General features: G+C 48.1%; 2 protein-coding genes across 2 annotated transcripts in view; one reads left to right on the top strand and one right to left on the bottom strand.

Moving 5' to 3' along the window:
* The window catches only part of LOC106088468 (mucin-19-like), a 471,415-nt gene that overhangs the window by 385,560 nt on the left and 66,125 nt on the right, over positions 1 to 19,730 (top strand). The window lies entirely within an intron of this gene.
* On the bottom strand, positions 5,822 to 18,679 carry LOC131997079 (microtubule-associated protein futsch-like). The gene is made up of 2 exons (XM_059367360.1): positions 14,977 to 18,679; positions 5,822 to 14,943 (listed from the first exon to the last, which is right to left on the bottom strand). The coding sequence occupies exons 1-2, from the start codon at positions 18,677 to 18,679 to the stop codon at positions 5,822 to 5,824; spliced, it is 12,825 nt and encodes a 4,274-aa protein (XP_059223343.1).

Here is a 19,730-nt window from a genome sequence, read left to right as displayed (position 1 = left end):
CTCACATATCAATGAGTGCAGTATGATTCAGGTTTAAAGTCAATGATAAGGGGTCTCCTTTTTATAGCCGAGTCCGAACGGTGTGCCGAAGTGCGACAACTCCTTGAAGAGAAGTTTTACATGGCATAGTACCTCACAAATGTTGAAAGCATTAGGAGGAGAAAACCACCGCTGAAATTTTTTTCTGATGGTCTTGCCAGGATTCGAACCCAGGCGTTCAGCGTCATAGGCGGACATGCAAACCTCTGCGCTACGGGGGCCTCCCAAGGGCAACTGGCGAAAATTCAAGATGTGGGAACCATAAACTTACAGCTTAAGTGAAAGTCAGCTACTGCAGCTATGTAACTTAAGACAGTAGGATGAGAATGGGGTAAGGGTATAGGAAAATGTTTCAGATCGAAAACCCTAAAAATATTGGGTTGCCCAAAAAGTAATTGCGGATTTTTCATATAGTCGGCGTTGACAAATTTTTTCACAGCTTGTGACTCTGTAATTGCATTCTTTCTTCTGTCAGTTATCAGCTGTTACTTTTAGCTTGCTTTAGAAAAAAAGTGTAAAAAAATATATTTGATTAAAGCTCATTCTAAGTTTTATTAAAAATGCATTTACTTTCTTTTAAAAAATCCGCAATTACTTTTTGGGCAACCCAATAACATGAGGCCAAGTAGTATATACTGGGGCCAGAGGCATTGTCCTAGTCTGGGGGAACTCTGGTATTTCCATCCAGTAGATTAAGCTACACGGATGAATCACAGCAGTAAAGGAGAAACGGGTGTAGCCTTTTACCTTGAAGAACCAAAGGCCGAGTTCCGTTTCCAGCTGCTTGACCATAACACCATACTGCAGTAGTCTCTCCACTCGATATCGCTGAATGTCTGCGACTGCTGAAGCAGCCACTTCGTATGGAGCATTCCACTACCCTCAAGACCACACAGATCAGACCTCAATGCTCCAGTCTGCATGGTGCTCACAGTAATCCCATGCCGGGTGCGGAATACATGATATGGTACAGTGTCAACACGAGGACGTCGAGTATGGACATCTCTACAGACTAAGTTGGCCATTTGGGCAATAGCATACAGAACACAGTAAATTCACGAATGGCATTGCGAGCGGTACACGCCTTCTCGAAGTATGACGTCTGAATTACCTGGGTTGTTATTATAGCCACATTTTTATGTGCAGGTGGCGACCCCCGAACAGGCGGCTCAGTCTTAGACTGACAGAACCCTCGTATTGCTATCAGAAAGATCATATTATACGGATGCATCAAAGCTAGAGGCCAGAGTGGCCCTGGGGGTCTACATTGAGAACCCAGGGACTGAGATCTGTTTTAGACTGTCTGACCATAACACAGTCATAGATTCAGGCGATCGCGGAATGTATGAGGTGGTGTGGTGTTCTCGCGAGGACATCGATTGTGAACATCTTTATGAGCAGTAAAATGGCCATAAGGGCAATAACAACCAGGACGGTAAGGTCACTAACAGTCTTGCAGTGTAAGAAGGAGATTAACGCCCTCTCTGAGGATGGCAAAATCCGCATCGTTTGGGTGCAGGGACATAATGGAATAAGGGGATATGAAACGGCAGACGATTTGGTGGTCAGAGGACTGCCGTCAATAAACTTGGTTAACCCGAAACCTTTCAAGTCGACGCAGTCCGAGTTAAGGGAGTGGGCGACGAATGCGCATGCAACATTGCGGAATAACGAAACGGTCGGTAGGACGACCAAAATCCTATGGGCGGATCCAGATCGTGAAAAGATTAGGCTATTACTGAAAGGAAGTAAGAAGAAGTTCAGTATGGCTATTGGTATCATAACGGGACACATAGGACTTCTAGCTCACTTATGTAAAATCTTTGCGGCAAGTGATACCATGTGTAGGGCATGCGGGGAAGATGATGAGACGTTGAAACATTTCCTTTGTCATTTCCCGGCTTTCGCGTCTGACACATACCAGCACTTAGGTGGGGACACAATACCAGACATGAACCAAATTAGGGGAGTGGTATTGAAAACAATTAAGGATTTTGAAAGTAGCGCGAAGTTCCTCAACAACTACCACAATATCTCAAGAGTTTGAGCGAAATCAGTTCAGTTTTAAATATAGCTCCCATATATATGTTCGGCCGATTTTTGAGAAATATTGCAATAAAGTGGTCATAAGTTAACCGATTCTCTCGAAATTTGGCAGGAAGGGTATCCTTTTGACTCTCTTGTTCTGGTGAATATTGTAGAAATCGGTTCAGATTTAGATCTATCTGCCATATATGTATATCGCCCGATTTTCACTTCTAGGGTTACTGTAAGCTCATTTTTTGACCAATCTTGCCAAAAGTTGGCACAATGCTTTTCTCTATGCCTACCACAATATCTGGGATACTAATCTACTCATTCCGTTTGTAACGTCTCGAAACATTGACCTGAGGCCTTACAAAGTAAATCGTTTTGACATTCTGAGCCGATCCAGCCGTGTCTGTCTGTCTGTCGTTCGAGTGTTCGAACGATAAAAGTTGTCCCCTTGAAATTTTGTACAGATACTTCAGTTTTGGTGTAAATAACCAGAGATTGCAAATGGGCCATATCGGTTCAGATTTGGATATAAACCCCCATATTAACCGATCCCTAGTTTCGACTTATTCAACTCCTAGAGACTTCAATTTTCTGCCGATTTAGCTTAAATGTGGCACACGAACTTTGGCTCTCCTTTCCAACATCAGACCGCAGTATGATCCGAAACCCTACCCGATCCGTTTTTTGATAAAAATTACTATACCGCTGTTCCTGTACACTATTCCTGTAGCGGTACAGTAATTTTTTGATAAAAAATTACTGTACCGCTATTCCTGATGGAACCGAATGGAACCACGATATCCCTGGTAACAGAAGTTACATAGACTTCTATACGGATGGTTCCAAACTAATCGACCAGGTGGGCTTTGGGTTGTACTCTAAAGATCTAGAACTGGTCACATCGAAGAGGTTACCCGTACACTGCAGTGTGTATCAAGCAGAGATCCTTGCAATTAAGGACGTGGTGGGATGGCTAAGATATTGGGTTGCCCAAAAAGTAATTGCGGATTTTTCATATAGTCGGCGTTGACAAATTTTTTCACAGCTTGTGACTCTGTAATTGCATTCTTTCTTCTGTCAGTTATCAGCTGTTACTTTTAGCTTGCTTTAGAAAAAAAGTGTAAAAAAGTATATTTGATTAAAGTTCATTCTAAGTTTTATTAAAAATGCATTTACTTTCTTTTAAAAAAATCCGCAATTACTTTTTGGGCAACCCAATATAATGTCTCAGACAGCCAAGCAGCCATTAAATCCCTGGATAACGTATTTCTGAACACAAAAACCGCCCTCGACTGTCGCAGATCTCTCAACGAGATGACTGAACAGTTAAAAATTCACCTGTTCTGGGTGCCGGGCCACAGAGATATCCCAGGGAATTTTAAAGCAGACGAGCTTGCGAGACTAGGAACCCCCTTACTCATTCCAGGGATACTGAAATCTGTGAGTATGCCTCTAGCGACATGTAAGCTAAGTTTTCAGAACCAGGCCCGAAGGGCAACGAATGATAGATGGTCAGCATCTGTGAGCATTACAAAACTATGAGGCCTCATCTAGACTTGAAGAGGTCTACTGCTTTGCTGTCATTGGCTAGAACAGACGTCTCAGTTATTGTGTCCGTCATGACAGCTCACTGTCTTATCGGAAAACATGGACAAGCTGTAAGGGTATCGAAGAGGAAGAGACTATAGAACACCTTCTGTGTGTGTGTCCCGCACTGGCAGTTAGAAGGAGTTCGACTTTAGGTTCTCATTTCTTTGAGAAACTGTCTGATTTATCGGATGTGAACATTCGCAAGTTATTGGGCTTTTTAAAGCGATCTGATCCGAAAATGGGTATCAATTCTTGCTCTGCCCCCCCCAATACCTTTCATTTAAGCCCCACATTGTCATGGTCGGTAAATATGCCCGATTTAGGGCTGTTTTGGGGAGTGGGTTGTTCCCCCAAATTCTAAGCCCTGAAAATATATCAGCAACGTGCTCTATTCTCATATATATCATTTATTTGAACCCCATATTGCCATTGCCCTCAAAATTGGATATCGAATTCGTTTTATAATCTCATTTAAACTTCTTATTGCAAAAGTCAGCAAATATGTCCGGTTTAGGGGATTGGCCCTAAAATCTATGAATATTTAGTTCCACTCTCTTTAAGACTCAAATTGTCCTGGTAAGCAAATACATCCCATTTGGGGGTTGTTTTGGTGGTGGGACGTCCGCTAGACAGTTGGTATCTAATGTTGATTACTTTGAGCCCCATTTTTCCATAGTCGGCAAACATGACCGGCATGGGGAGTGTTTTGGGGGATGGGCGGCCACTCAGTGAGTTGGCCTTAAAAAATATATCAGATTCGTATTCCACTTAAAAAAACCTCTTATTTGAGCCTCATATTACAATAGTCAGCAAATATTAACTATTTGGGTGGTGTTATGGGGGTGGGGTGGCCCGACAGACACTTTTCCCGAATATTGATATCAAATTCGTGCTTTACTCCCAAAGACTTTTCATTTGAGCCCCATATTGCTATGGTCGTAAATTTGTCCCCTTTGGGGCATGTTTTTGGTGAGAGGCGGCCCCCCAAACACTTGGTCCCATATTTGGATATCAAATTCGTATTCTGCGTTCAAATACCTTTTATTTAAGCCCCATATTCCCATGGTCAGTAACTAAGTCCTCTTTGGGGGGTGTTTTGGGAAAGGGGTGGACGCCCAGAAACGTGGTCCCACATTTGGATATCAGATTCGTATTCTACTCGCAAATACCTTTCATTTGAGTCCCATAGCGCCATGGTCGGTAAATATGTCCGATTTAGGGTGTTTTGGGGCTTGGGGTGGTCCCCCTCGCACTTGGTCCGACAATTGGATATCAGATACGTTTTCTTGTTCTAAATACCTTTCTTTTGGGTCCCATATTGTCTTGATTGGTCTAAATATATGTTTGGTAGGTTTTAGGGTGGGGCAGCCCCCCTAGGTACCCCATCAGAAATTTGGATCCAAATTTTTATTTTAAGGGTACAATATGAGAGCACACAAAATTTCGCTTAAATCGCACCACCCATCTCCGAGATTTGGAGTTTCTGAAAATTATGGTAAGGGGGAGGGTCCGCCCCCCCTTCAGATATCAAAAAATGTAGTACCCTATTTTCACCACGGGATCATTATGCACCATCTGTGAAAATAATGCACCATCTGTGAAAATTGATTTTTATATATAAGAAGAAGATTGTCTCCATTTAAGCGATCCCTAGATTTGACTTCTTGAGCTCCTAGAAACAAAAACTTCTACTTTCAGCGTTCATGGCAGGTATGATCCGAACCGGTCTATGTGCTGATGTAGGCCCCTCAAATACCGATTACCCGATATGACTACTTGAGACCATAGCAGGTGCAAGCAATTCCCGATCTGGTTTTGTAGAATAACTCCCATACAAACTGAGTTAATAAAGGCAAATTTTTAGCAGAACCCATGGTACCTGGTGGCTACCCAAAATTCGTTCCGATCGAACTTAGCACGTTTCTATAAAATTTTTTTTTATCACATTCGTTTATTTCGTTCTGTAAAAAATTACATAAAATTCGTATTAACATAAAAATTAGTTGTCTTATAAATTAAAAAAATAACGCTTTTTAGAATTGCATTTTAGATGCCATGGAATTAGCATATGGGGCAACTTTATGTTGTTATAAAATATTTTATAACGATAACTAAAGAAAAAAAAAAAAAACACATCTCAGAGCGTTATTTGGTTCTAATAAATGATTTGTTGGACAGCGTTGATGATCTGTTGCAGGATATGATCCTGTTGTGGGGGTTGAGTTGGTTTGGGTGCTTTAGGCTTTGCAGTTGTTTTGTGTTTTGCAGTTGTCTTGGGCTTGGCGGTTTTCTTTGGTTTCGCCGTAGTCTTAGGTTTGGCCGTTGTTTTGGGTTTTGCTGTTGTTTTGGGTTTTGCTGTTGTTTTGGGTTTCGCTGTTGCTTTTGGTTTCACTGTTGTTTTAGTGTTTGTTGCCTTTTTAGGTTTGGCCGTAGTTTTGGGTTTCGCTGATGTTTTGGGTTTCGCCGTAGTTTTTGGTTTGGCCGTTGTTTTAGAGTTTGCCGTTTTTTTAGGTTTTCTCGTTGTTTTCGGTTTGGCTGTAGTAGCTTTGGGCGGGTTTTTAATAATTATGGTAATTGTGGGTGGCTTTACAGGGTTGGTTGTAGCAGGTTTTACTGTTGTTGCTGCAGGTTTTGCTGTTGTTGCTACCGGTTTAACTGTTGTTGCTGCCGGTTTGGCGGTAGACTTGGCTGTTGTTGCTGCCGGTTTGGCGGTAGGCTTGGCTGTTGTTGCTGCAGGTTTGACTATAGGTTTTGTAGTTGTTTTAGGTTTAGTTGTTGTGTTAGGTTTGGTTGTTGTTTTAGGTTTAGTTGTTGTTTTAGGTTTAGTTGTTGTTTTAGGTTTAGTTGTTGTTTTAGGTTTAGCTGTTGTTTTAGGTTTAGCTGTTGTTTTAGGTTTAGTTGTTGGTTTTGGTTTAGTTGTTGAATCAGCATCACTACCAATTTCTTCTTCGCCACCTTCCTCTTCACCTGTTCCCTCCTCTCCGGTCTCTTCATCACCTGTACCTTCTTCGCCGATCTCTTCTTCACCTGTTCCTTCCTCGCCGGTCTCTTCTTCCCCTGCTCCTTCCTCGCCTGTCTCTTCTTCACCTGATCCTTCCTCGCCTGTCTCTTCTTCACCTACTCCTTCCTCGCCTGTCTCTTCTTCACCTGCTGCTTCTTCACCGGTTTCATCTTCACCTACTTCTTCCTCGCCTGTCTCTTCTTCACCTGCTCCTTCCTCGCCTGTCTCTTCTTCTCCTGCTCCTTCCTCGCCTGTCTCTTCTTCACCTGCTCCTTCCTCGCCTATCTCTTCTTCACCTGCTCCTTCCTCGCCTGTTTCTTCTTCACCTGTCCCTTCCTCGCCGGTTTCCTCTTCACCTGCTCCTTCCTCGCCTGTCCCTTCATCACCTGCTCCTTCCTCGCCAGTCTCTTCTTCACCTGTTCCTTCCTCGCCTGTTTCCTCTTCACCTGCTCCTTCCTCGCCTGTTTCTTCTTCACCTGCTCCTTCCTCGCCTGTCTCTTCTTCACCTGTTCCTTCCTCGCCTGTTTCCTCTTCACCAGTTCCCTCTTCAATGGTTTCGTCTTCACCGGTTTCTCCTTCTTCGCCCATTTCTTCTCCAACGGCTTCCCCTTCTTCAGTTTCATCCTCACCGGTTCCCTCTTCACCTGTAGAAGTTTCTTCTCCAGCTTCTTCAGCCGGAGTTTCTTCGCTAGCTCCTTCTTCACCAGCTTCTTCTGCAGGAGTTTCTTCACCAGCCGGCTCCTCACCAGCAGGAATTTCTTCGCCGGCTATTTCCTCACCTCCAGTCTCTTCAGCAGGAGTTTCTTCACCAGTTGATTCCTCACCAGCAGTCTCCTCAGAAGGAGTTTCTTCAACCGCGCCTTCTCCACCTGTTTCTTCTGCAGGAGTTTCTTCAGCGGCGACTTCCTCTCCAGTGGCTTCTTCACCAGTCTCTTCTGCAGGAGGTTCTTCACCAGTGGGCTCCTCACCAGAGACTTCTTCACCAGTCTCTTCTGGAGGAGTTTCTTCAGCAGCATTTTCTTCACCAGCTGCTTCCTCACCCGCGGTCTCTTCTGGAGGAGTTTCTTCCAAAGCACCTTCTCCACCTGCTTCTTCTGCAGGAGTTTCTTCACCAGCAGGAATTTCTTCGCCAGCTGCTTCCTCACCCGCAGTCTCCTCTGGAGGAGTTTCTTCCGAAGCACCTTCTTCACCTGCTTCTTCTGCAGGAGTTTCTTCACCAGCGGGCTCACCAGCAGGAATTTCTTCGCAAGCTGCTTCCTCACCCGCAGTCTCTTCTGGAGAAGTTTCTTCCGAAGCACCTTCTTCACCTGCTTCTTCTGCAGGAGTTTCTTCACCAGCGGGCTCACCAGCTGGAATTTCTTCGCCAGCTGCTTCCTCACCCGCAGTCTCTTCTGGAGGAGTTTCTTCCGAAGCACCTGCTTCTTCTGCAGGAGTTTCCTCATCAGCAGGAATTTCTTCGCCAGCTGATTCCTCACCAGCAGTCTCTTCTGGAGGTGTTTCTTCCGAAGCACCTTCTCCACCTGCTTCTTCTGCAGAAGTTTCTTCACCAGCGGGCTCACCAGCAGGAATTTCTTCGCCAGCTGCTTCCTCACCCGCAGTCTCTTCTGGAGGAGTTTCTTCCGAAGCACCTTCTTCACCTGCTTCTTCTGCAGAAGTTTCTTCACCAGCGGGCTCACCAGCAGGAATTTCTTCGCCAGCTGCTTCCTCACCCGCAGTCTCTTCTGGAGGAGTTTCTTCCGAAGCACCTTCTTCACCTAACTCTTCTGCAGGAGTTTCTTCCCCAGCGACTTCCTCTCCAGAGGCTTCTTCACTAGTCTCTTCTGCAGGATGTTCTTCACAAGCGGGCTCCTCACCAGAGACTTCTTCACCAGTCTCTTCTGCAGGAGGTTCTTCACTAGCGGGCTCACCAGCAGGAATTTCTTCGCCAGCTGCTTCCTCACCCGCAGTTTCCTCTGGAGGAGTTTCTTCCGAAGCACCTTCTTCACCTGCTTCTTCTGCAGGAGTTTCTTCACCAGCGGGCTCACCAGCAGGAATTTCTTCGCCAGCTGCTTCCTCACCCGCAGTCTCCTCTGGAGGAGTTTCTTCCGAAGCACCTTCTTCACCTGCTTCTTCTGCAGGAGTTTCTTCACCAGCGGGCTCACCAGCAGGAATTTCTTCGCCAGCTGCTTCCTCATCCGCAGTCTCCTCTGGAGGAGTTTCTTCCGAAGCACCTTCTTCACCTGCTTCTTCTGCAGGAGTTTCTTCACCAGCGGGCTCACCATCAGGAATTTCTTCGCCAGCTGCTTCCTCACCCGCAGTCTCTTCTGGAGGAGTTTCTTCCGAACCACCTTCTTCACCTGCTTCTTCAGCAGGAGTTTCTTCACCAGCAGGGATTTCTTCGCCAGCTGCTACCTCACCCGCAGTCTCTTCTGGAGGAGTTTCTTCCGAAGCACCTTCTTCACCTGCTTCTTCTGCAGGAGTTTCTTCACCAGCGGGCTCACCAGCAGGAATTTCTTCGCCAGCTGCTTCCTCACCCGCAGTCTCTTCTGGAGGAGTTTCTTCCGAAGCACCTTCTTCACCTGTTTCATCTGCAGGAGTTTCTTCACCAGCGGGCTCACCAGCAGGAATTTCTTCGCCAGCTGCTTCCTCACCCGCAGTCTCTTCTGGAGGAGTTTCTTCCGAAGCACCTTCTTCACCTGCTTCTTCTGCAGGAGTTTCTTCACCAGCGGGCTCACCAGCAGGAATTTCTTCGCCAGCTGCTTCCTCACCCGCAGTCTCTTCTGGAGGAGTTTCTTCCGAAGCACCTTCTTCACCTGTTTCTTCTGCAGGAGTTTCCTCCCCAGCTACTTCCTCTCCAGAGGCTTCTTCACCAGTCTCTTCTGAAGGAGGTCCTTCACAAGCGGGCTCCTCACCAGAGACTTCTTCACCAGTCTCTTCTGGAGGAGTTTCTTCCGAAGCACCTTCTTCACCTGCTTCTTCTGCAGAAGTTTCTTCACCAGCGGGCTCACCAGCATGAATTTCTTCGCCAGCTGCTTCCTCACCCGCAGTTTCCTCTGGAGGAGTTTCTTCCGAAGCACCTTCTTCACCTGTTTCTTCTGCAGGAGTTTCTTCACCAGCGGGCTCACCAGCAGGAATTTCTTCGCCAGCTGCTTCCTCACCCGCAGTCTCTTCTGGAGGAGTTTCTTCCGAAGCACCTTCTTCACCTGCTTCTTCTGCAGGAGTTTCTTCACCAGCGGGCTCACCAGCAGGAATTTCTTCGCCAGCTGCTTCCTCACCCGCAGTCTCTTCTGGAGGAGTTTCTTCCGAAGCACCTTCTTCACCTGCTTCTTCTGCAGGAGTTTCTTCACCTGCTTCTTCTGCAGGAGTTTCTTCACCAGCGGGCTCACCAGCAGGAATTTCTTCGCCAGCTGCTTCCTCACCCGCAGTCTCTTCTGGAGGAGTTTCTTCCAAAGCACCTTCTTCACCTGCTTCTTCTGCAGGAGTTTCTTCACCAGCGGGCTCACCAGCAGGAATTTCTTCGCCAGCTGCTTCCTCACCCGCAGTCTCCTCTGGAGGAGTTTCTTCCGAAGCACCTTCTTCACCTGCTTCTTCTGCAGGAGTTTCTTCACCAGCAGGAATTTCTTCGCCAGCTGCTTCCTCACCCGCAGTCTCTTCTGAAGGAGTGTCTTCCGCAGCACCTTCTTCACCTGTTTCTTCTGCAGGAGTTTCTTCCCCAGCGACTTCCTCTCCAGAGGCTTCTTCACCAGTCTCTTCTGAAGGAGTTTCTTCACCAGCGGGCTCCTCTTCAGAGGCTTCCTCATCAACGTTCTCCTCACCAGTCACTTCTGCAGGAGTTTCTTCTCCAGCGGGCTCCTCACCAGAGACTTCTTCACCAGTCTTTTCTGAAGGAGTTTCTTCACCAGCGGGCTCACCAGCAGGAATTTCTTCGCCAGCTGCTTCCTCACCCGCAGTTTCCTCTGGAGGAGTTTCTTCCGAAGCACCTTCTTCACCTGCTTCTTCTGCAGGACTTTCTTCACCAGCGGGCTCACCAGCAGGAATTTCTTCGCCAGCTGATTCCTCACCCGCAGTCTCTTCTGAGGGGGTTTCTTCCAAAGCACCTTCTTCACCTGCTTCTTCTGCAGGAGTTTCTTCACCAGCAGGAATTTCTTCGCCAGCTGATTCCTCACCCGCAGTCTCTTCTGGAGGAGTTTCTTCCAAAGCACCTTCTTCACCTAATTCTTCTGCAGAAGTTTCTTCACCAGCAGGAATTTCTTCGCCAGCTGATTCCTCACCCGCAGTCTCTTCTGAAGGAGTGTCTTCCGCAGCACCTTCTTCACCTGTTTCTTCTGCAGGAGTTTCTTCCCCCGCGACTTCCTCTCCAGAGGCTCCTTCACCAGTCTCTTCTGAAGGAGTTTCTTCACCAGCGTGCTCCTCACCAGAGACTTCTTCACCAGTCTCTTCTGCAGGAGGTTCTTCACCAGCGGGATCCTCACCAGATACTTCTTCACCAGTCTCTTCTGCAGGAGTTTCTTCAGAAGCTTCTTCTTCTCCAGCTGCTTCCTCATCAACGTTTTCCTCACCAGTCACTTCTGCAGGAGTTTCTTCTCCAGCGGGCTCCTCACCAGTCTCTTCTGAAAGAGTCTCTTCACCAGCGGGCTGACCAGCAGGAATTTCTTCGCCTGCTGCTTCCTCACCCGCAGTCTCTTCCGGAGGAGTTTCTTCCGAAGCACCTTCTTCACCTGCTTCTTCTGCAGGAGTTTCTTCACCAGCGGCCTCACCAGCAGGAATTTCTTCGCCAGCTGCTTCCTCACCCGCAGTCTCCTCTGGAGGAGTTTCTTCCGAAGCACCTTCTTCACCTGCTTCTTCTGCAGGAGTTTCATCACCAGCGGGCTCACCAGTAGGAATTTCTTCGACAGCTGCTTCCTCACCCGCAGTCTCTTCTGGAGGAGTTTCTTCCGAAGCACCTTCTTCACCTGCTTCTTCTGGAGGAGTTTCTTCACCAGCAGGACTTTCTTCGCCAGCTGCTTCCTCACCCGCAGTCTCCTCTGGAGGAGTTTCTTCCGAAGCACCTTCATCACCTGCTTCTTCTGCAGGAGTTTCTTCACCAGCGGGCTCACCAGCAGGAATTTCTTCGCCAGCTGCTTCCTCACCCGCAGTCTCTTCTGAAGGAGTGTCTTCCGCAGCACCTTCTTCACCTGTTTCTTCTGCAGGAGTTTCTTCCCCAGCGACTTCCTCTCCAGAGGCTTCTTCACCAGTCTCTTCTGAAGGAGTTTCTTCACCAGCGGGCTCCTCACCAGAGGCTTCTTCACCAGTCTCATCTGAAGGAGTTTCTTCACCAGCGGGCTCCTCTCCTGAGGCTTCCTCATCAACGTTCTCCTCACCAGTCACTTCTGCAGGAGTTTCTTCTCCAGCGGGCTCCTCACCAGAGACTTCTTCCCTAGTCTCTTCTGAAGGAGTTTCTTCACCAGCGGGCTCACCAGCAGGAATTTCTTCGCCAGCTGCTTCCTCACCCGCAGTTTCCTCTGGAGGAGTTTCTTCCGAACCACCTTCTTCACCTGCTTCTTCTGCAGGAGTTTCTTCACCAGCGGGCTCACCAGCAGGAATTTCTTCGCCAGCTGATTCCTCACCCGCAGTCTCTTCTGAGGGGGTTTCTTCCAAAGCACCTTCTTCACCTGCTTCTTCTGCAGGAGTTTCTTCACCAGCTGGAATTTCCTCGCCATCTGATTCCTCACCCGCAGTCTCTTCTGAAGGAGTGTCTTCCGCAGCACCTTCTTCACCTGTTTCTTCTGCAGGAGTTTCTTCACCAGCAGGAATTTCTTCGCCAGCTGCTTCCTCACCCGCAGTCTCTTCTGAAGGAGTGTCTTCCGCAGCACCTTCTTCACCTGTTTCTTCTGCAGGAGTTTCTTCCCCAGCGACTTCCTCTCCAGAGATTTCTTCACCAGTCGCTTCTGCAGGAGTTTCTTCACCAGCGGGCTCACCAGCAGGAATTTCTTCGCCAGCTGATTCCTCACCCGCAGTCTCTTCTGGAGGAGTTTCTTCCAAAGCACCTTCTTCACCTAATTCTTCTGCAGGAGTTTCTTCACCAGCAGGAATTTCTTCGCCAGCTGCTTCCTCACCCGCAGTCTCTTCTGAAGGAGTGTCATCCGCAGCACCTTCTTCACCTGTTTCTTCTGCAGGAGTTTCTTCCCCAGCGACTTCCTCTCCAGAGGCTTCTTCACCAGTCTCTTCTGAAGGAGTTTCTTCACCAGCGGGCTCCTCACAAGAGACTTCTTCACCAGTCACTTCTGCAGGAGTTTCTTCTCCAGCGGGCTCCTCACCAGAGACTTCTTCACCAGTCTCTTCTGAAGGAGTTTCTTCACCAGCGGACTCACCAGCAGGAATTTCTTCGCCTGCTGCTTCCTCACCCGCAGTCTCTTCCGGAGGAGTTTCTTCCGAAGCACCTTCTTCACCTGCTTCTTCTGCAGGAGTTTCTTCACCAGCGGGCTCACCAGCAGGAATTTGTTCGCCAGCTGATTCCTCACCCGCAGTCTCCTCTGGAGTAGTTTCTTCCGAAGCACCTTCTTCACCTGCTTCTTCTGCAGGAGTTTCTTCACCAGCGGGCTCACCAGCAGGAATTTCTTCGACAGCTACTTCATCACCCGCAGTCTCTTCTGGAGGAGTTTCTTCCAAAGCTCCTTCTTCACCTGCTTCTTCTGGAGGAGTTTCTTCACCAGCAGGACTTTCTTCGCCAGCTGCTTCCTCACCCGCAGTCTCTTCCGGAGGAGTTTCTTCCGAAGCACCTTCTTCACCTGCTTCTTCTGCAGGAATTTCTTCACCAGCGGGCTCACCAGCAGGAATTTCTTCGCCAGCTGCTTCCTCACCCGCAGTCTCCTCTGGAGGAGTTTCTTCCGAAGCACCTTCGTCACCTGCTTCTTCTGCAGGAGTTTCTTCACCAGCGGGCTCACCAGCAGGAATTTCTTCGCCAGCTGCTTCCTCACCCGCAGTCTCTTCTGAAGGAGTGTCTTCCGCAGCACCTTCTTCACCTGTTTCTTCTGCAGGAGTTTCTTCCCCAGCGACTTCCTCTCCAGAGGCTACTTCACCAGTCTCTTCTGAAGGAGTTTCTTCACCAGCGGGCTCCTCACCAGAGGCTTCTTCACCAGTCTCATCTGAAGGAGTTTCTTCACCAGCGGGCTCCTCTCCAGAGGCTTCGTCATCAACGTTCTCCTCAACAGTCACTTCTGCAGGAGTTTCTTCTCCAGCGGGCTCCTCACCAGAGACTTCTTCACCAGTCTCTTCTGAAGGAGTTTCTTCACCAGCGGGCTCACCAGCAGGAATTTCTTCGCCAGCTGCTTCCTCACCCGCAGTTTCCTCTGGAGGAGTTTCTTCCGAAGCACCTTCTTCACCTGCTTCTTCTGCAGAAGTTTCTTCACCAGCGGGCTCACCAGCAGGAATTTCTTCGCCAGCTGATTCCTCACCCGCAGTCTCTTCTGAGGGGGGTTCTTCCAAAGCACCTTCTTCACCTGCTTCTTCTGCAGGAGTTTCTTCACCAGCAGGAATTTCTTCGCCAGCTGATTCCTCAGCCGCAGTCTCTTCTGGAGGAGTTTCTTCCAAAGCACCTTCTTCACCTAATTCTTCTGCAGGAGTTTCTTCACCAGCAGGAATTTCTTCGCCAGCTGCTTCCTCACCCGCAGTCTCTGCCGGAGGAGTTTCTTCCGAAGCACCTTCTTCACCTGCTTCTTCTGCAGGGGTTTCTTCACCAGCGGGCTCACCAGCAGGAATTTCTTCGCCAGCTGCTTCCTCACCCGCAGTCTCTTCTGAAGGAGTTTCTTCCGCAGTACCTTCTTCACCTGTTTCTTCTGCAATAGTTTCTTCACCAGCGACTTCCTCTCCAGAGGCTTCTTCACCAGTCTCTTCTGAAGGAGTTTCTTCACCAGCGGGCTCCTCACCAGAGACTTCTTCACCAGTCTCTTCTGCAGGAGGTTCTTCACCAGCGGGCTCCTCTCCAGAGGCTTCTTCACCAGTCTCTTCTGAAGGAGTTTCTTCACCAGCGGGCTTCTCACCAGAGACTTCTTCACCAGTCTCTTCTGCAAGAGTTTCTTCACCAGCGGGCTCCTCACTAGAGACTTCTTCACCAGTCTCTTCTGCGGGAGGTTCTTCAGAAGCTTCTTCTCCAGCTGCTTCCTCATCAACGTTTTCCTCACCAGTCACTTCTGCAGGAGTTTCTTCTCCAGCGGGCTCCTCACCAGAGGCTTCTTCACCAGAGACTTCTTCACCAGTCTCTTCTGCAGGAATTTCTTCAACAGCACCTTCTTCACCAGAGACTTCTTCACCAGTCTCTTCTGCAGGAGTTTCTTCCGAAGCACCTTCTTCACCTGCTTCTTCTGCAGGAGTTTCTTCACCAGCAGGAATTTCTTCGCCGGCTGTTTCCTCACCCGCAGTTTCTTCAGCAGGAATTTCTTCACCAGTTGCTTCCTCACCAGCAGTCTCTTCTAAAGGAATTTCTTCTACAGCGCCTTCTTCGCCTGTTTCATCTGCAGGAGGTTCTTCACCAGCGGGCTCCTCTCCAGAGGCTTCTTCACCAGTCTCTTCTGCAGGAGGTTCTTCACCAGCGGGCTCCTCTCCAGAGGCTTCTTCACCAGTCTCTTCTGAAGGAGTTTCTTCACCAGCGGGCTCATCACCAGAGACTTCTTCACCAGTCTCTTCTGCAAGAGTTTCTTCAGAAGCTTCTTCTTCTCCAGCTGCTTCCTCATCAACGTTTTCCTCACCAGTCACTTCTTCTCCAGCGGGCTCCTCACCAGAGGCTTCTTCACCAGTCTCTTCTGCAGGAATTTCTTCAGCAGCACCTTCTTCACCAGTTGCTTCCTCACCAGTCATTTCTGCAGGTGTTTCTTCAGAAGCACCTTTTTGACCAGTCTCTTCTGCAGGGGTTTCTTCACCAGCAGGAATTTCTTCGCCGGCTGCTTCCTCACCAGCAGTCTCTTCAGCGGGAGTTTCTTCTCCAGTTACTTCCTCACTAGCAGTCTCTTCCGAAGGAATTTTTTCCCCAGCGCCTTCTTCACCTGTTTCCTCTGCAGGAGTTTCTTCCACAGCGACTTCTTCACCAGAGACTTCTTCACCAGAGACTTCTTCACCAGTCTCTTCTGCAGGAGGTTCTTCACCAGCGGGCTCCTCAGTAGAGACTTCTTCACCAGTCTCTTCTGCAGGAGTTTCTTCCCCAGCGACTTCCTCACCAGCGACTTCTTCGCCAGTCTCTTCTGCAGGAATTTCTTCACCAGCGGGGTCCTCACCAGCAGGAGTTTCTTCGCCAACTGCTTCCTCACCCGCAGTCTCTTCTGGAGGAGTTTCTTCCGAAGCACCTTCTTCACCTGTTTCTTCCTCATCCGCAGTCTCTTCTGGAGGAGTTTCTTCCGAAGCATCTTTTTCACCTGCTTCTTCTTCACCTATTTCTTCTGCAGGAGTTTCTTCACCTGCGGGCTCACCAGCAGGAATTTCTTCGCCTGCTGATTCCTCACCCGCAGTCTCTTCTGGAGGAGTTTCTTCCGAAGCAACTTCTTCACCTATTTCTTCTGCAGGAGTTTCATTTCCGGCGACTTCCTCTTCAGAGGCTTCTTCACCAGTCTCTTCTGGAGGAGTTTCTTCACCAGCGGGCTCCTCACTAGAGACTTCTTCACCAGTCTCTTCTGCAGGAGGTTCTTCACCAGTTGGCTTCTCAGTAGAAACTTCTTCACCAGTCTCTTCTGCAGGAGTTTCTTCAGAAGCTTCTTCTTCTCCAGCTGCTTCCTCATCAACGTTTTCCTCACCAGTCACTTCTGCAGGAGTTTCTTCTCCAGCGGGCTCCTCACCAGAGACTTCTTCACCAGTCTCTTCTGCAGGAATTTCTTCAGCAGCACCTTCTTCACCAGTTGCTTCCTCACCAGTCATTTCTGCAGGAGTTTCTTCAGAAGCACCTTCTTGACCAGTCTCTTCTGCAGGAGTTTCTTCTCCAGCGGGTTCCTCACTAACAGAAATTTCTTCGCCAGCTGCTTCCTCACCCGCAGTCTCTTCTGAAGAGGTTTCATCTTCGCCGGCTGCTTCCTCACCAGCAGTCCCTTCAGCAGGAATTTCTTCACCAGTTGCTTCCTCACCAGCAGTCTCTTCTAAAGGAATTTCTTCAACAACGCCTTCTTCGCCTGTTTCTTCTGCAGGAATTTCTTCTCTAGCGACTTCCTCACCAGAGGCTTCTTCACCAGTCACTTCTGCAGGAGTTTCTTCACCAGCGGGCTCCTCGCCAGCAGGAATTTCTTCGCCGGCTGCTTCTTCAGCAGGAGTTTCTTCACCAGTAGCTTCCTCACCAGCAGTCTCTTCTAAAGGAATTTCTTCAAAAGCGCCTTCTTCGCCTGTTTCTTCTGCAGGAGTTCCTTCTTCAGCGACTTCCTCTCCCGAGGCTTCTTCACCAGTGTCTTCTGCAGGAGGTTCTTCACCAGCGGGCTCCTTACCATCAGGAATTTCTTCGCCAGCTGCTTCCTCACCCGCAGTCCCTTCTGCAGGAGTTTCTTCAGAAGCTTCTTCTTCTCCAGCTACTTCCTCACCAACGTTTTCCTCACCAGTCACTTCTGCAGGAGTTTCTTCACCAGCGAGCTCCTCACCAGCAGGAATTTCTTCGCCAGCTGCTTCCACACCAGCAGTCTCCTCTGAAGGAGTTTTTTCTGAAGCACTTTCTTCACCTGTTTCTTCTGCAGGAGTATCTTCCCCAGCGACTTCCTCACCAGAGACTTCTTCACCAGTCTCTTCTGCGGGAGTTTCTTTACCACTCTCTTCAGCAGGAGTTTCTTCAGCAGCACCTTCTTCACCAGCTGCTTCTTCATCAACATTTTCATCACCAGTCACTTCTGCAGGAGTTTCTTCAGCTGTACCTGCTTCTTCTCCAGGAGTTTCTTCACCAGCAGGAATTTCTTCGCCAGCTGCTTCCTCACCAGCAGTCCCTTCTGCAGGAGTTTCTTCAGAAGCTTCTTCTTCTCCAGCTACTTCCTCACCAACGTTTTCCTCACCAGTCACTTCTGCAGGAGTTTCTTCACCAGCGAGCTCCTCACCAGCAGGAATTTCTTCGCCAGCTGCTTCCACATCCGCAGTCTCTTCTGAAGGCGTATTTTCCGAAGCACCTTCTTCACCTGTTTCTTCTGCAGGAGTTTCTTCACCAGCGACTTCCGCTCCAGAGGCTTCTTCACCAGTCTCTTCTGCTGTAGTTTCTTCACCAGCGAGCTTCTCGCCTGCTGGAATTTCTTCACCGGCTGCTTCCTCACCAGCAGTCTCTTCAGCAGGAGTTTCTTTATCACTTGTTTCCTCACCAACAGTCTCTTCTGAAGCAATTTCTTCAACACCGCTTTCTTCGCCAACCTCTTCGCCAACCTCTTCTGCAGCACCTTTCTCACCAGCGGCTTCCTCACCAACGTTTTCCTCATCAGTCACTTCTGCAGGAGTTTCTTCACCAGCGGGCTCCTCACCAGCAGGAATTTCTTCGCCAGCTGCTTCCTCACCCGCGGTTTTATCTGAAAGAGTTCCGTCAGCAGCATTCTCTTCATTGGTTTCTTCTGCAGGAGTTTCTTCATCTACGCCTTTCTCGTCAGTAGTTTCTTCACTTGCCACTTCTGCTGGGGTTTCTTCACCATTTGGTTCCTCACCAGCACCCTCTTCTCCAGTCTCCGCTATAGGGGTATCTTCACCAGCAGGAGTTTCTTCACTTGGTGTGTCTGCACCTGTTGATTCTTCTGCAGTTACTTCACCAGCTTCTGCTGCAGTTTCCGCCGGTGCAGTTTCTTTTACTGCTTCATTTTCCGTTTCACTTTCGCTTGTTACACCGTCATCAACACTGTCTTGTGGTTCTTCTGCGCCTTTGTCGGCGCCTGCAATTTCATTGCCAGCATCTACACCACCTCCACCCTCGTCCTCATCAGGCAGCCTAGTGGGTGCTCCTCCCACTAGGAATGCAAACGCACACACACAAATGAAAAGTGCCAGGAAACGGAACTTCATGCCTTTGATTAATTCGATTTTAACTAAACTCCATATTCCATTGGCGAAGGTATTTATACGTGCCATTAGGAATCGAAACAGTTGTTCGAATATCAACTACGTCATTCGCCCAATTTTTCATCTGTAGAATCGATTTCGTTTGACTGGTCTCTGTTCGTTCTATGCAATTCAAATGCCTTTTTGTTATTCATTTAAATATTGAATTTTGCCTTCACCGAGACAAAGAGGGCAACAGAAACAGATACTGAAACAGATACAAATGCGAAAACAAAAAGTTGTTGTTTGTTTGCTTGTCCTTAGAAAGAATCGACAATAGGTCAGTGGAGAATATCATTGGATTACATCTTTGTGCTGTGCCTTAAGGGGCAAGAGGATGAAAAACATAGTCAATGAAAGAAGAAGGCAATTTTGAGTTTGAATTGATTTTTTTTAGATCCAAGAAAGTTTTGTGATTGCAGTGTTTAAAATCTGTGGTTTTTTGTAACCACCAACACATCGAAATATCGATTTTGGCCCCTATAAAGTGTATGTTCTTGTTCTAACATAATAATTCTAACATAATAAAGCAATGTCCGTCTGTCCGCTGAAATTACACTACAGTCTTCGAAAAAGAAGACATTGAGCTGAAACTTTGCACAGATTCTTCTTTTGTGCATTGGCAGTTTAAGTTTGAATTTGGGCTATATTTAACTACCTCTTGTTAAAGCTTCCATTCGGGCACAGTGAGTGGTGTTTATGCGCTTTGGGCTTGGTCTAGATCGGATTTTGTCTCAATATAGCCCCCATATAGACCGATCTCCCGATTTTAAGTCTAAGGCCCACAAAAGTCGCATTCGTTACCTGATTTCGCTGAAACTTGGCACATTGCATTAAGCCCACCAATATTCACCAATATTCGTGTCGATCATGGTCTTGATCGGACTGTATCTTAATATAGCCCCCTTACAGACCATACCTCTGATTTAAGGTCTAAAGTCTATAGAAGTATAATTTCTTCCTCGATTTTACAAACATTTGGGACAGTGACCATCGATTTCGTAATCGAATATGGTTTATATCGGGCATTATTTTTACACAACCCCCAAATAAACCGATCTCCCGATTTAAGGTCAAAGAC

Source organism: Stomoxys calcitrans, chromosome 4, assembly GCF_963082655.1.
Source record: "Stomoxys calcitrans chromosome 4, idStoCalc2.1, whole genome shotgun sequence".
In the NCBI taxonomy this organism is placed as follows: domain Eukaryota; kingdom Metazoa; phylum Arthropoda; class Insecta; order Diptera; family Muscidae; genus Stomoxys; species Stomoxys calcitrans.
The sequence above is the reverse complement of the archived record's forward strand: the minus strand, read 5'-3'. Positions and strand labels throughout refer to the sequence as shown.

Coding starts and splice junctions, on each gene's coding strand:
- LOC131997079 (XM_059367360.1), bottom strand. CDS start 18,679: ATGGCACGTATAAATACCTTCGCCAATGGAATATGGAGTTTAGTTAAA. Junction 14,944..14,976: donor AACTCCTGCAGAAGAAGCAG/GTGAAGAAGGTG, acceptor AAACTCCTGCAG/AAGAGACTGGTGAAGAAGTC.